At 42.5% G+C, this 16,326-nt stretch overlaps 1 protein-coding gene across 8 annotated transcripts in view; it reads left to right on the forward strand.

Annotated features, from left to right (window-relative positions):
* The window catches only part of LOC126427086 (zinc finger protein 99-like), a 146,540-nt gene that overhangs the window by 3,906 nt on the left and 126,308 nt on the right, over nucleotides 1-16,326 (forward strand). For 4 of the 8 annotated variants that reach the window (XM_050089269.1, XM_050089271.1, XM_050089263.1 and 1 more), the window contains exon 3: nucleotides 13,901-13,963. The exons of 1 other annotated variant lie outside the window; for it this stretch is intronic. In XM_050089269.1, coding sequence (XP_049945226.1) covers nucleotides 13,901-13,963 — 63 coding nt within the window. Of the gene's footprint in view, nucleotides 1-13,398; nucleotides 13,505-13,900; nucleotides 13,964-16,326 lie in introns of those variants that run through there. 3 more of the 8 variants (XM_050089265.1, XM_050089267.1, XM_050089266.1) reach the window with 3 other exon arrangements.

Genomic DNA, 16,326 nt, shown 5'->3' on the forward strand with positions numbered 1-16,326 from the left:
AAGACGTCAGACTGTTCCAGGTGCAAAAAAAGTTGTGTATGGTCTGGCATTGTCCCGCTGAAGGAGAGGGTGCTTCACATGTGGATGAACTATTTGAATTTTTGCTCTGTTTTCTGAGGGTTTTCTCATGTGCTGACATGGTTAAATAACACACACGCATGTTACACACTGTAGTTCAAACCCTACAGCAGGAGGCTGCTGCATATTGAATCAGCAAAATGGTAACATCAACAGAGTAATGTGCATGACAAGTGATATTAAGAACAGAATCAAAATTTTGGAGGCATTATTTTCTGGTACACCCTTGCAATAAATTGATGCATTTGACAATTGCCTTGAATGTTGTGGAATGGTTCCCTTGGAATTGCCCAGCATACACACATCAGCCAAAACATGACCACGGATTTGCTATCAATATAAACTCATCCAGGCAATAGCACCACCTTGTCTTCTAGTCAGACATGTGCAGTGCATGGAGTATCTGTGAGCATGCTGACAGGGTGTAAAATAGGGACTGCACACAATCTATCCGAGTCTGACCTAGAGCAGATTTTGATGGCCTGACGGCTTGGGATGAGCATTTTGGAAGCTACACAGCTTGTTGGGTGTTTGAAGAGTGCTGTGGCAGTTGCCTTCAACACAGCGTGAAACAAAGGTGACATGTCCAGACACTATGGGGTTGGGCAAGTACCCTTCATGACAGATGGTAGACATTATAGGCTGGGCACATAGGTAAAACAAGACAGACAGCAAACTGTGGCGTAACTAACATCAGATATTAATCATGGACAGAGTAAAAGTGTGTCTGAATGCACAATGCTGCAAACACTCCGAATGATGAATGTGTGCAGTTGATGACCCACCAATGTGCCAGTGTTAATGCCATGACATTGACAACTACAACTGAAATACACATGTAACAATTTGCACTGGATGTTTGCACAATGACAGAGCACTGCATGTCTGGCAAATCCTGATACCTTCATCATGTCTTTGGGAGGGTGCATTTCTGTCACCCACAAGGGAACAGCTCCTTCAGTGCTGTAGTGGTGGGGCCTTCATTATACTCTGGGAAACATCCATGTGGGCACCCATGATTCAATGGAGCTCGTGCAGGGCCCTGTCAGAAAAGGAGTATTGTAAACAGGTTGCAAAGCACATCCAACCCCTTCTGTTGTTATCTTCAGTCCCAAGACTGGATTGATGCAGCTCTCTATGCTACTCTATCCTGTGCAAGCTTCATCATTTTAGAGTAATTACTGCAACCCACATCCTCCTGAATCTGTTTAGTATTCATGCCTTGGTCTCCATCTTTGTTTTTACCGTCAACCCTTCCCTGCAATACTAAATCGATGATCCCTTGATGCCTCAGAATGTGTCCTACAAACAGACCCCTCCTTCTGGTCAAGTTGTGCTACAAATTGCTCTTCTCCCCAATTCTATTCAGTATCTCCTCATTTGTTACATGATATACCCATTGAATCTACAGCATTCCTCTCTAGAACCATGTTTTGAAAGCTTCTGTTCTCTTCTTGTCTAAACTATTTATTGTCCATTTTTCACTCCCATATGTGGATACACTCCATACAAATACTTTCAGAAACTACTTCTTGACACTTACATGTATACTCGATGTTAACAAATTTCTCTTCTTCAGAAACGCTTTCCTTGCCATTGCCACTCTACGTTGTATATCCTCTCTACTTCGATCATCATCAGTTATTTTGCTCCCCAAATAGCAGAACTCATCTGCTACCTCAAGTGTCATATTTCCTAATCTAATACTATCGTCGTCACCTGATTTAATTAGACTACATTCCATTATCATTGTTTTGCTTTTATATCCCCCTTTGAAGGCACTGTCCATTCCGCTCAGTTGCTGTTCCAGCTCCTTTGCTGTGTTTGACAGAATTTCAGTGTCATTGGCAAACCTCAAAGTTTTTATTTCTTCTCCCTGGATTTTAATACCTACTCAGAATTTTTTTTTTTTTGTTTCCTTTATTGGTTGCTCAGTATACAGATTGAATAACACTGGGGAAAGGTTTAACTCTGTCTCACTCTCTTCCCAATCGCTGCTTCCCTTTCAGTCCTTCACTTCTATAACTGCCATCTGGTTTCTGTACAAATTGTAAATAGCTTTTCACTCCCTGTATTTGGCAAATGCCACCTTCAGAATTTCAGAGAGTATTCCAGTCAATATTGTCAAAAGCTTTCTCTGAGTCTACAAATGTTACCAATGTAGGTTTGCCTTTCTTTAATCTATCTTCTAGATAAGTCGTAGGGTCAGTATTGCCTCACGTGTTCCAACATCTTTACGGAATCCAAACTAATCTTCCTTGAGGTCAGCTTCTAACAGTTTTTCCATTCGTCTGTAAAGCATTCATGTTAGTATTCTACAGCTGTGACTTACTAACGGATAGTTTGGTAATTTTCACACCTGTCAACACTTGATTTCTTTGGGATTGCAACTATTATATTCTTCATGAGGTCTGAGGGTATTTCGCCTTTCTCATACATCTTGCTCACCAGATGGCAGAGTTTTGTCAAGGCTGTCGGTAGTTTCAGTGGATGTTGTCTACTCCCAGGGCCTTGTTTCAACTTAGGTCTTTCAGCACTGTCAAACTCTTCATGTAGTATCGTATCTCCCATTTCATCCTTGTCTACGTCATCTTCCATTTCCATAATATTGCCCGCAAGTACATCACCCTTGTATGGACCTTCTATAAACTCCTTTCATCTTTTTGCCTTCCCTTCTTTGCTTGGAACTGGTTTCCCATCAGAGCTCTTGATATTATTACAGATGGTTCTCTTTTCTCCAAAGGTCTCTTCAGTATTCAAGTAGGCTGTATATGTCTAACCCCTAGTCATGTATGCCTCTATATCCTTAAATTTGTCCTATAACCATCCCTGCTTAGCCATTTTGCACTTCCTGTCAATCTCATTTTTGAGACATTTGTATTCCTTTTTGCTTGCTTCATTTACTGCATTTTTATATTTTCTCCTTTCATCTATAAAATTCAGTATCTATTCTGTTACCCAAGGATTTCTACTAACCTCATCTTTTGACCTACTTGATCCTCTGCTGCCTTTACTATTCCATCTCTCAAAGCTACCCTTTACTTATCTACTGTATCTCTTTCTCAAGTTTTTGTTAGTGGTTCCCTAATGCTCTCTGAAACTCTCTACAGCCTCTGATTCTTTCAGTTTATCCACATCCCATCTCTTGAATGTCCTGCCTTTTTGCAGTTCCTTCAGGTCGGGACAGATGTCTGCCTATTACACATTACGACTATCTTCAAGTGTCAGCGGTATCTGTCAGTCAACAGAAGAGATTGGCCTGTATGCTTCTGTGCTGCAAGTGTCTCTTCGCGTTTTTACTTCACTATCACATCGGAAACAGTGGATCTAGGGATGTTCAGGAGTGTGGAAATCTCACATACAGATGTGTGACACAAGTGACCCCCAATCGCCTGACCACGTTCGAAGTCGATGAGTTCCACGGAGTGCCAGATTGTGCTCTCATGATGTCTAATGACTACTGAGGTCGCTGAGTTGCAGTACCTGGCAGTAGGTGGTAGCACAATGCACCTAATATGAAAAAGTATGTTTTTGGGGGTGTACGGATACTTTTGAGCACATAGTTTGTGATGAAGTTATGCTCTGTGCAAAATTCTACCAGACAGCTTCCTCTTTCATTCCTTACCCATATTCACTTACGACTTTTCCTTCTCTTCCTCTTCCTTCTCTCTTCCTCTTCCTTCTCTCTTCCTCTTCCTGCTCTCTTCCTCTTCCTTCTCTCTTCCTCTTCCTTCTCTCTTCCTCTTCCTTCTCTCTTCCTCTTCCTTCTCTAATCCTCTTCCTTATCTCTTCCTCTTCCTTCTCTCTTCCTCTTCCTTCTCTCTTCCTCTTCCTTCTCTCTTCCTCTTCCTTCTCTCTTCCTCTTCCTTCTCTCTTCCTCTTCCTTCTCTCTTCCTCTTCCTTCTCTCTTCCTCTTCCTTCTCTCTTCCTCTTCCTGCTCTCTTCCTCTTCCTGCTCTCTTCCTCTTCCTGCTCTCTTCCTCTTCCTGCTCTCTTCCTCTTCCTGCTCTCTTCCTCTTCCTGCTCTCTTCCTCTTCCTGCTCTCTTCCTCTTCCTGCTCTCTTCCTCTTCCTGCTCTCTTCCTCTTCCTGCTCTCTTCCTCTTCCTGCTCTCTTCCTCTTCCTGCTCTCTTCCTCTTCCTGCTCTCTTTCTCTTCCTGCTCTCTTTCTCTTCCTGCTCTCTTTCTCTTCCTGCTCTCTTTCTCTTCCTGCTCTCTTTCTCTTCCTCCTGCTCTCTTCCTCTTCCTCCTGCTCTCTTCCTCTTCCTCCTGCTCTCTTCCTCTTCCTCCTGCTCTCTTCCTCTTCCTCCTGCTCTCTTCCTCTTCCTCCTGCTCTCTTCCTCTTCCTCCTGCTCTCTTCCTCTTCCTCCTGCTCTCTTCCTCTTCCTCCTGCTCTCTTCCTCTTCCTCCTGCTCTCTTCCTCTTCCTCCTGCTCTCTTCCTCTTCCTCCTGCTCTCTTCCTCTTCCTCCTGCTCTCTTCCTCTTCCTCCTGCTCTCTTCCTCTTCCTCCTGCTCTCTTCCTCTTCCTCCTGCTCTCTTCCTCTTCCTCCTGCTCTCTTCCTCTTCCTCCTGCTCTCTTCCTCTTCCTCCTGCTCTCTTCCTCTTCCTCCTGCTCTCTTCCTCTTCCTCCTGCTCTCTTCCTCTTCCTCCTGCTCTCTTCCTCTTCCTCCTGCTCTCTTCCTCTTCCTCCTGCTCTCTTCCTCCTGCTCTCTTCCTCTTCCTCCTGCTCTCTTCCTCTTCCTCCTGCTCTCTTCCTCTTCCTCCTGCTCTCTTCCTCTTCCTCCTGCTCTCTTCCTCTTCCTCCTGCTCTCTTCCTCTTCCTCCTGCTCTCTTCCTCTTCCTCCTGCTCTCTTCCTCTTCCTCCTGCTCTCTTCCTCTTCCTCCTGCTCTCTTCCTCTTCCTCCTGCTCTCTTCCTCTTCCTCCTGCTCTCTTCCTCTTCCTCCTGCTCTCTTCCTCTTCCTCCTGCTCTCTTCCTCTTCCTCCTGCTCTCTTCCTCTTCCTCCTGCTCTCTTCCTCTTCCTCCTGCTCTCTTCCTCTTCCTCCTGCTCTCTTCCTCTTCCTCCTGCTCTCTTCCTCTTCCTCCTGCTCTCTTCCTCTTCCTCCTGCTCTCTTCCTCTTCCTCCTGCTCTCTTCCTCTTCCTCCTGCTCTCTTCCTCTTCCTCCTGCTCTCTTCCTCTTCCTCCTGCTCTCTTCCTCTTCCTCCTGCTCTCTTCCTCTTCCTCCTGCTCTCTTCCTCTTCCTCCTGCTCTCTTCCTCTTCCTCCTGCTCTCTTCCTCTTCCTCCTGCTCTCTTCCTCTTCCTCTTCCTCCTGCTCTCTTCCTCTTCCTCTTCCTCCTGCTCTCTTCCTCTTCCTCTTCCTCCTGCTCTCTTCCTCTTCCTCTTCCTCCTGCTCTCTTCCTCTTCCTCTTCCTCCTGCTCTCTTCCTCTTGCTCCTCCTCCTCTCTTCCTCTTGCTCCTCCTCCTCTCTTCCTCTTGCTCCTCCTCCTCTCTTCCTCTTGCTCCTCCTCCTCTCTTCCTCTTGCTCCTCCTCCTCTCTTCCTCTTGCTCCTCCTCCTCTCTTCCTCTTGCTCCTCCTCCTCTCTTCCTCTTGCTCCTCCTCCTCTCTTCCTCTTGCTCCTCCTCCTCTCTTCCTCTTGCTCCTCCTCCTCTCTTCCTCTTCCTCCTCCTCCTCCTCTCTTCCTCTTCCTCCTCCTCCTCCTCTCTTCCTCTTCCTCCTCCTCCTCCTCTCTTCCTCTTCCTCCTCCTCCTCTCTTCCTCTTCCTCCTCCTCCTCCTCCTCCTCTTCCTCCTCCTCCTCCTCCTCTCTTCCTCCTCCTCCTCCTCCTCCTCTCTTCCTCCTCCTCCTCCTCCTCCTCCTCCTCCTCCTCCTCCTCCTCCTCCTCTCTTCCTCCTCCTCCTCTCTTCCTCCTCCTCCTCTCTTCCTCCTCCTCCTCTCTTCCTCCTCCTCCTCCTCCTCCTCCTCCTCTCCTCCTCCTCTCTTCCTCCTCCTCCTCCTCCTCCTCCTCCTCCTCTCTTCCTCCTCCTCCTCTCTTCCTCCTCCTCCTCCTCCTCCTCCTCCTCCTCTCTTCCTCCTCCTCCTCCTCCTCTCTTCCTCCTCCTCCTCCTCCTCCTCCTCCTCTCTTCCTCTTCCTAATATTGAATTCCACTCCCCCACCACTATTAAACTTTCGTCTCCCTTCACTATCTAAATAATTTCTTTCATCTCATCATTCATTTTTTCAATCTCTTCATCGGTGGAGCTAGTTGGCATATAAACTTGTACTACTATGGTAGGTGTGGGCTTTGTGTGTATCTTGGCTACAACAATGTGTTCACTATGCTGTTTGTAGTAGTTTATATGTGCTCCTATTTTTATTCATTATTAATCCTACTCCTCCATTATCCCTATTTGATTTTGTATTTGTAATTCTGTATTCATCTGACCAGAAGTCTTGTTCCCCATGTCATCGAACTTCACTAATTCCCACTATATCTAGCTTTAACATATCTGTTTCCATTTTTAAATCTACCTTCCTAATTAAGGGATCTGACGTTTCACTTTCCAATCCGTAGAATGCCAGTTTTCTTTCTCCTGATAACGACATGGTCCTGAGTTACACCCACTCGGAGATCTGAATGGGGGACTATTTTACCTCTGGAATATTTTACCCAAGAGGATGCCATCATTTAACCACACATTAAAGCTGCATCCCCTAAGCAAAAATTATGGCCATAGTTTCCCCTTGCTTTCATTTGTCCGCAGTGTGAGCACAGCAGGGTTCTTTGGTTAATGTTACAAGGTCAGATCAGTTATTCATCCTGACTGTTGCCCCTGCAACTACTGAAAAGACTGCTGCTCCTCTTCAGGGACCACACATTTGTCTGGCCCCTCAACAGACACCCCTCCATTGGGGTTGCACCTACCGAATGGCTCTCTGTACTGCTGAGGCACACAAGCCTCCCTACCAGTGGCAAGGTCCATGGTTCATGTTAGGTCCACCCCTTCACGCCGATCATATTTCCCACTGGCAGTGTCATTTTTCATCAAAATAATGCATCATTTCACAAGGCCACAAGTGTGATAGAATGGTTTGAGGAACACAGTGGTGAGTTCCAATTGATGTGATGGCCACCCAACTCGTGAGCTGTGAACCTGATCGAACACATTTGGGATGTGATTTAACATAACTTCAGAGATCATTCCCCCTTTCAGAATTTATGGGAATGAGGTGACCTGAGTGTACAGATATGGTGCCAACATCATCCAGTGATGTACCAAGGCCTCATTGCTTCCATGCTACAATGTCTCCCTTCCGTTACCTGTGCCAGAGGTGAACATACCAGCTTTTAGATGAGTGATGATAATATTGGGGCTGATCAGACTATGGCAGTTACCATTATTGAAAGAAGATTTTTTTTTAGTGATGGTGATAATTAAAGTGGCACATGAAGTTCAGCCAAAAAGCACATGCTGCCCATGACCCCTGCATGGTTCACCCTCCAGTACACCTTTAAGACACCAACTGTCTGTGAGATCCACTGCTGTTCCTGTACACCCAGTTTGGCTCCACAATGCCCACTGGCACCATGAGCTCAGAGCTGTGAGAAGTGACATCTGCCTGACACATGGGGCTGGAATTCAAAGAGGGAGTGCACCATGGCTCAACCTTCCCCACCAAACCAAATTCCCCCTTCCCTACCATTCAGGAGCCCTTTACATCTGACTCTCCTTCGACTGTGTAATGTGCATGCATGAAGCTTTACTTTTGTGTAAATTCAGAACCAGAAGGTTTACCAGGCTCACCACCCTGACAATCTCACAGGGTCCCAAGAACTGAGGAGCTATCTTGCTAGTGCCCCAACTCCCATTTTTGAGCAATATTAGGGTTTCAAACTTGCACTCTGTCCCCAACCTTTACACTCAATCATTTAGTCCCTGATTGTAGCAGATGGCTAGCTTGTAATGTGCAATTTTAGTATTTACCCAGCCTAGCACCAGTTGTGCTGTGTTACTGCTAGGGTGACTTGTTCTGGAAGCAAGTCATTGATTGAGCACAGGTTGACAAGAGGAGAATTGGCCAGATGTGCTAGCATAAGGGGTAGCGTCCAGGGACTTGAGTTGTGCAGTGTAAAAGACAAAATTGAGCCATGGTACTGACATGTCCCACTTCGTCTGAACCTTGCTGTGAATTGTTAGGCCAGAATGTCATGAATAGCTGGGAAACAAAAGCTAACAAGCATCCTGGGTGGCCTGTAAATAGAAAAAATTCATAAGACATGCTGGATAGCTACCAGGATGGTCACTCCTCTGCTTGGAATGAGTAAAAAAAAAAACGAGAAAAGTCATCTATGATAACTAAGAGGTGCCTAATACCCCCACACACATGAGGAAGTAGACCTATATAATCAACAAGAAATTTATGCATCAGGCATTCCTAATGGGTAGACTCTAAAAGCCCCATGAGGGAATTTGGGTTGATCTTAGCTCCCTTATTGCTCTCACTCCCCCACCAACCTCTGGACATCCTTATACAGGGAGGACAAGGTGACATGTTGAATGACCTTGGCCCCCACCAACCTCTGGGCTTCCATACACTGGGAAGACTAGGTGATGTATGGTCTGATCTTGACAACAGTTTTATAAATGTCCAAATGACTGCCTAAGAGGGTGTTAAGGAAATAATGAGCCAAAACCTAACTAAGAGCTTGATTGTCAGTCTCAAAACAAAATTCCTGGTGTTCCAAATAAATTCTGAATTTCTCAAGGGCAAACAAAACCACCAAGGCTTCCCATTCATGCATAGAATACTCCATCCCCGCAGATGAAAATTTCCAAGATGCATAGGTTATAGGGCATCAACCCGCAACACCTCCTCTCCCATTCTGTTCCTGCAGGAGGACACCTGCCACTTTCTATTCCAGAAGAGTTAGGTGTCTGTCTGCAAGAGGAACAGGAGCTCAAAATTGGGTATGGGTAATACTAGTGGGTTGCTAAGTGCCACCTTAATCACTTCAGAAGATTCCGGATGACTTTCATCCCATTTGAAATTTCTTAAATCGTTAAGGTGTCCCAGTAATTTAGTAAAATTGGGCACAAAATTTCGAAAAAAAATTGTCATGCCTTTGAAGTGTGCCACACCTTTCTTATTTCTAGGAGCTGGAATTTTTCGCAAATCACTAGTTTGCTCCTGGTCAATTCTAATGCAATAAGAGTCAACTAAGATGTCCCAATAATGAAACCTATGTGCCAGTGTCATTTTAGATGGTTTCACAGTAAGTCCCACCTCCCTCTGATAAACCAGAACTGCCTCAAGATGTTGCAAGTGTTCAGACAGACTAGAATTGTAAATTACCATTCCATCTAGCTAAATACAGACACACTTGAACGTGAAATCACCAATAACAAAATCTAGAAGGCAAGACATAATGGCAACCAAAGGGCACCCTGTTAAAATCGTGGAGGTTCCAATCTGTACAGAAGGCAGTGATATGCTTGGAATCCTCTGTTAACATGATCTGATAATAAATAAGATTGAGATCCAGGACAGTAAAATACTGAGCCCGACTGAACCAAGTAAAAGAATTATGCAGTTTGGTAAGTGGCACAGATTCCAAAACTACCTTCTCATTAACTGCATGATAACCCACGACTGGATGAAAACCCCACTGCTGCCCGTAGATACTGAGAATATGGCAGAAGCATAGGCTGAGGTTGAGGGTCTGATGACTTCATCGAACAAGATATTATTAATTAGAGCACATATACATTTCGTCTTTAATGGAGAAAGCCTGTAAAGATCCTGCCTCTCTGGAATGTCATTTGTAAGGTGAATCTTGTACTGGATTTTATTGGTGATGTCCAATCTGTTAGTCAACACCTATGGTAAACAATCAAGAGCTTCCAGTACCTGCTTCATCTCTACTAGACCAAGGTGACAGAGCTCAAATTGTGAACATTGCAGTAACACATTACGAATTCCTGTGGCAACCTGACAGGAGCACAATGTGAATTTTTCAGCTGGGTTAAACTAAAAATAAACAACCCTGCCTTGACAATCTAACAACAACACACTACCACTTAGAAAAACACACTCCAAAATTAAGTTCACTGAAAGATTTATAATTACTGTCCACTTCACAGGCCAAGAAAATTTTCCCATACTCAGTTTTGCTAATCAGAGGCTACATCTGCCCAGTGAGAGCTCAACATTGGGAGGACAGATGCAAATGAGACAATTCACAGATATGGCAGAACTCCAAATACCACAGATAATCTAAATGAGAAACTGAACTGCCAGAATGGATGAGGGTGCACACTGGTTCCTGGTTTAGTTGTGCCCAAAGGTAAGGCAGGGTTTCCCCTACCTCGGACGTGGCACAGACACAGCATTTCGGCAGTAGAGCACTACCATGCCTCTTTCATTCCTTGTGATGTCAGCTCTTTGACTCTATTTCCATGGAACCAGACATTGCCATACCAAATACCACTCTTTGTTACACTGGAAACACATCCTGCGCTTGTTCCGTATGGGTGGTGTCCTTTTAAATTGCCTGGAATCTCGATCCCCATCCTGATAATGACACTTAAGCCCCCATCACTGCTGGTCTGCGAAACTCAGGTTTCAATGGCGGACACGAAAGCCTCTAATTCAGTAAAAGATGTGCATTTATTAGCGAAGGTGATCAATAAACGGTCGTGTGGCTGCATTTTCTGTAATATATTATTGAGTTTTTGTATCTCTGTGACTTGCAATTCCAAGGATGGAATAGCGATATGCATTCATCTATGTACCCAGGAAAAAGTTCATGAGGAAACGGCACTAGCCAAAAATGTTTATGCTTGAGCAGCCTCTTAATATGAGATGACAATGTCAGCCCAATAATTGATTTCCACAACTCCCTCAATGTTGCAATTTTGTGTAAAATTCAACTGAAAACACAGCTTAGCACAGGAGGTACAATGCCTGAACAACAATGTTATTGGAGATGGCCAAAGTGTCAGCATGAAATGTAAATTTGGCCATGATCCACAGAATGGATTTCATCTGTCTTTAAATTCTAAATTGAAAGTTCCATTATAGCTTCAAGCAGTAATATTATTTGGTAAGGTAATTTCCCAAATGAATTCCATTCTGGTCCTTAAAGGTGTCTGTGGCATTGCTACTACTTCCAGGAGTTACCTGTTGGTAGGAGAATCTTGTTCACCACCTATTGCTCTTAATTTTCTTAAATCACGGTGACTGACACCACATTGCAAGTCATGCACCTACCCCTGTAACTGCAGAGCCAATATAACTGGCTTAGAATAGAGATTACATTGTGGAATACCACATAAGTGATTATCCCAATGGATCAATTGTGCCTGAATTGTATATCTTTGCTTACGGTGGGCTTGACTACTTCCTAAATACTCTACATTCTGACACAAGGTTGTCATGGCCGGAGCTCAGTCAGATAGTGCAACATATACCTCCACGGTGCAGTTGGTACTAATCACCAAGCAGTTGTCCACACCGGCTTGCAGACGAGCCTCAAGTCTGGCAACACTGCCCTTACACGGAAACTGATGCACTTTAAATTTGTAGATTAACTGTTGCTTCTTCAATAAGGACAAACTTGGACAGTCATGGGATCTCATGTTCAGCAGTGGGTACCTACACACACACACACACACACACACACACACACACACACACACACATATCATTGTGAATGACAGTATGAGGATACCTTCCCCCTTTACTTCCAGGAAAATAACCATCCTGTTACCAACCAAACATACAGCAGGAAAAGGGGAAATTAAGTGGAAAGACTGGATGGATTGGGCTTCACATGAGTCACCATTGTTTATTAAAATGTATTTATTTAAGAAAAATAACTAAAATCAGATACATTAGCAGGATTACAAACAATACTCTGAACTATCAAATTTAAGACATTACGCACTTTAGTTTAGTGATAATTTAAATAAGGCAATAGTTAAAGACAAAAGCTGTGTCTGACACCAGTTCTTAGATTTTAGATTCAAAATTTCCACCTTCACAAACTGCAACTAAAGAAAATGCTTCAACAAATGAACAAATAATTATTTGGAAACAGATGTCTCTTTAAGACAAGACAGTTGCATAACTCATCTCAAAGGTTAAAACTGAATAGCTGTACTGGAAGACGGAGGAATTTATAGCTGCCTTGGAACCACTAGAAAAAGGAAATTTTTAAAATACACTTCAAAGTGCATGTAGATAATTTAATAAAGTAAACCGGTGCACTGATTTCTAGAGCTGCCTTCAGGCAGACAGAGCAAGTTTATTTAAATCTTGCCCCCAATGAGCAGTTAGGTAATTAAAAGAGAATGAGAGTGCACAGATTGATATAACTGGCTTCAGACACAGTGAAAATTGTATTAAGGTATACTGTAGAAACTGCGTAAGTGATTCAGTAAGTGAATGTGCGTGCATGGAAGCTCAAGAATGCCATTTAAAAAGAAAAACCAGTATTTAGTACTCAGAACCAACTTTTAGCAGTAAATAAATAAAAGGTGAGGAAAGGTCACCCCATGACATTCCATTTGCTTGAGGAGATTGAATTATATGTATATGAAAGCAAATCACCACAAAATCTCCTCTATGAACAAACAGAGTTAGCCAATGCTGTCTTTCTTCAAAATTTCATTCACCTGCTTTCCAAATTAAAGTACAAGAAAAAGTAAATAAATAAATAAAGGTCCATTTTTAAAATATTTGCAATATTTATATGTGCACATCCATCCGAACCCATTTACTGCTTTCAATGTATGCAATAATGTGTCCATAGTTGTAACATTTATTTATGTAGGTCTCGCCCTTCTCATTAACTTTGTTCCAATGTATACCATAATATTTACATAATATCACTGCAGTAACACTTTATAACTGACTGCTCCATTTGTTTATTTTCATTTTAATCAGTTCTCTTTCAATGTAAGTAGTAAGTAATGTAACATTAGCAATTTGTAAATATCCATCACATGCAAGTACATAATGAAATATCTCTGAGAGTGGAAGACTTTGGCATTGTTATGGATGTAATATCGTCATCTTTGTATGCATACATCCATGTGACGAAACTTCTATGTAAGTGGTGCATTACATTCTATGCATATATATTCACAAAAAAATGCATTATACAGTTATCGATGTTGCAAGATATTAAACAACCTTCAGTGGAACGCAATGACAAGATTTCTTCATTGTAAGTAACCAAAACATCTTCCATTTAATGATAATTTGTTTAGATCACTTAAAATTATTGTGAAGCACAATTACGATTAAAAAGACACTGTCTCACATATTGTTTTGGTTGTAGGGCATTACCACTCCAAAGAAGTTTTGTCAGATGGGGAAACAAAACTCAAAATGTAATGTAAAAAGTGAACTAGCCGTATGAAGATGGAACAATCGGTTTAAAATCGGTAATTGTGCTATTTAAGTGAATAAATAGCATTATAAAAAGTGGGCTGTCTGTAATGGCAGAGTGGTTATAGGCGCTACAGTCCGTAACCACATGGCCGATACAGTCGCAGGTTCGAATCCTGCCTCGGGCATTGATGATGTGTGTGATGTCCTTGGGTTAGTTACGTTTAAGTAGTTCTAAGTTCTAGGGGACAGATGACCACAGCAGTTATGTCCCATAGTGCTCAGAGCCATTTTAACCATTTTATAAAAAGTGGCTGGTTGCTGTAATCTTATGTGTAAGAATCAACCTATACTTCGTATACAGCCACAGGCTCAGTATGTCAGTTTTTCACAAAATTTTTGTTTTGTTTTGACAAAATTGTTTTTATTACAGTTTGTTATTTTTGCCACAGGGCCAAGTATTCCCAATCAGCATGAATGTAAAAGAAGAGTTGGAGGAGGGTGCGAAGGAAGAGGTAATTTTGGAATTTATATGACTGCATGGAATTAATCATTGCTGAGTTGGGGTGAAAATGAGATGGTTGTCAATTGTGTGTGTATTCACTTGATCAGTCCTGTTTTTACTTTAGGGTAAAGATGACAAGACTTACATTATTTAGTATGCCCCAGGTTGGAAACGAGGAAACAGGTAAAATAGAATATTTTGTTACACTTTACCCCATATGGATTTAAATATTACCTTTGAGCTGGTGAAACAGTTTAGTTTGTGAGTTTGTAGAATTGCTTCTTCACATAAGCACAAATAAGAATTACATGAGATAGCATTGGCGAAGTTATATGATAATTGCTAGCAAGACTCAAGCTATGATTTCCTGTTTTAAAGCAGTTTCCTTAATGGATCTGTGTATGTGAACACCAGCATTGGATGTTTTTATTCACCATGTTATACTGCTGTGACAGTTACAGAATCATTCAAGAAAAGTCTACACAAAGTAGTGCAGAAAAAGTAGGTGATCCTAACCTACTGAGTAGAGACTAAGATGTCTGTGCATACATTGCAAGTGGTATGGACAGGCAGTCTTGTGAAGTACTTTTGAACAGTGGTCTGAAAACTGTTGTAAGCTGCTACTTCGACAGCCCACACAAAATTGAAATACTTTAGACCTTGTAACTATGAACAAGCATGTCCTTATAGATGGTATTAGTGCATAGAGGGGTTAGTGATCATGATGCCAGCAAATCAACAATGGTAAATGGATGTAATGGGTCCTTAAAGAAGGGTAGGAGAATAAATTTGCTAGAAAGAGCAGGTACGTAGTTATCAGCATCCCATTTAGGCAATGAGTGAATGTCATTTACTTCCAATATGATTTACATAGAGGAATATGGGCAAACATTAAATGGACTATAAATCACACAATGAATAAGTATGTGGTGAGTAACTGGATTGCAGACAGAAAAGACCCACTTTAGTTTAATAACAAAATTTGAAAATGCTGAGGAAACACAGTTGTACTCTCAGTTCAAAAAAAGTATGTACAGTGGTGACTGGCAATAGTTAATGGAAATTCATGTGTTTGTAAAAAGATACATGTTTGAAGCATACAACTGCCACAATCATACATGAGCAACTGATTTTACAAAGAACATGGAGACTTTTCAGGTTCTACATAATATCATTGGGTCAGAGACATCGATACAGGCAGTCATTTACCAGTCTGGGGTATCTTTGGAGGAAAGCAGATGATGATCACTAGCTACGTGCAAAACTACAGACATACCTAGCTGGTGTAAAAATCTTGACTGAGATTGTAATTCTGTATGATGGCTCTTGAAAACATAATTTCATCTGCAAGAATGGAAATGGATCCCATAATTACTGGTCATGTGAAACTGTTTAGTCTGATATAAAATTTGAAAATTTCCCGGCGAATCAACTGTTCAAAAAGATTAATGAATCTGAGAATCCTACTTGCACTAGTATTTGAGGAATTACCACCAATAGCATGTGCTTTGATTTTTAGTACAAATTTTATCCATATTCATTCTCTTCCTTCCTCTCCCCTCGTCTCTTCTGGCACTCCCATCCCAGTGGTGTCTCCTCTGTCTCTTCATTGTACATTCCTTGCTTTGCTAGATATTTCAAGTGTTTCTACCTCAGGATTCAGCCAGCTATCAGTTCCAAAAGTATTTTGATCATGACAACTTTCCTGGAGGGCATTAAATTCTGGATCTGCAAATACATCAAGAATTTACTGTTAACATTTTGATAGTAGTATGGTCATTACTTTTTATATAGTCTGATTTCTGTATCTCTGCACTGACTAGCATGCATTCATCAGAGGACCCCAAACAACTGCCTAGCCTAAAAAAAGCTTGCTTTGTGTAGTGCAGCCCTGACCCATCAAGTATTCCTAGAATTCTCCACCTCATAACGCATGGCCAGCAGTCTGCAGTCTGGACAGTCAGAGAATCGATGAAGCCTTTGGTTGAGACCCTCCACTCACACCAAACCAAAGGACTCGAATCAGTTCTGGGAATGCTGATACAAACCGTGTGTGCTGCATGCACTTACGTGTGACACAGGGGCTCTTCGCCATTTGTGCTACCTCTCAATATAAACAGAAGGTGGCCTCAGAACCCAAACACACCCTATGTGCCTGATAGCCACAGCAGGACATTTTCCACATCTCGGATGAGGCTCCCTGGCAGACATATTCAGTACACACGGGATTAATTTCCAGTACTGGACACCATTTCCTCAAGGAGCTCCATAATGCATTTGACATTGGAGGCCCTGATTAACTAGAAAACTTCTCTCCACTTGGGCCTGTCTGGACCCTGACAAATGAACCCCTGCCAGTCCACTCATAGGGTC

This window comes from Schistocerca serialis, chromosome 11 (assembly GCF_023864345.2).
Source record: "Schistocerca serialis cubense isolate TAMUIC-IGC-003099 chromosome 11, iqSchSeri2.2, whole genome shotgun sequence".
NCBI lineage: Eukaryota > Metazoa > Arthropoda > Insecta > Orthoptera > Acrididae > Schistocerca > Schistocerca serialis.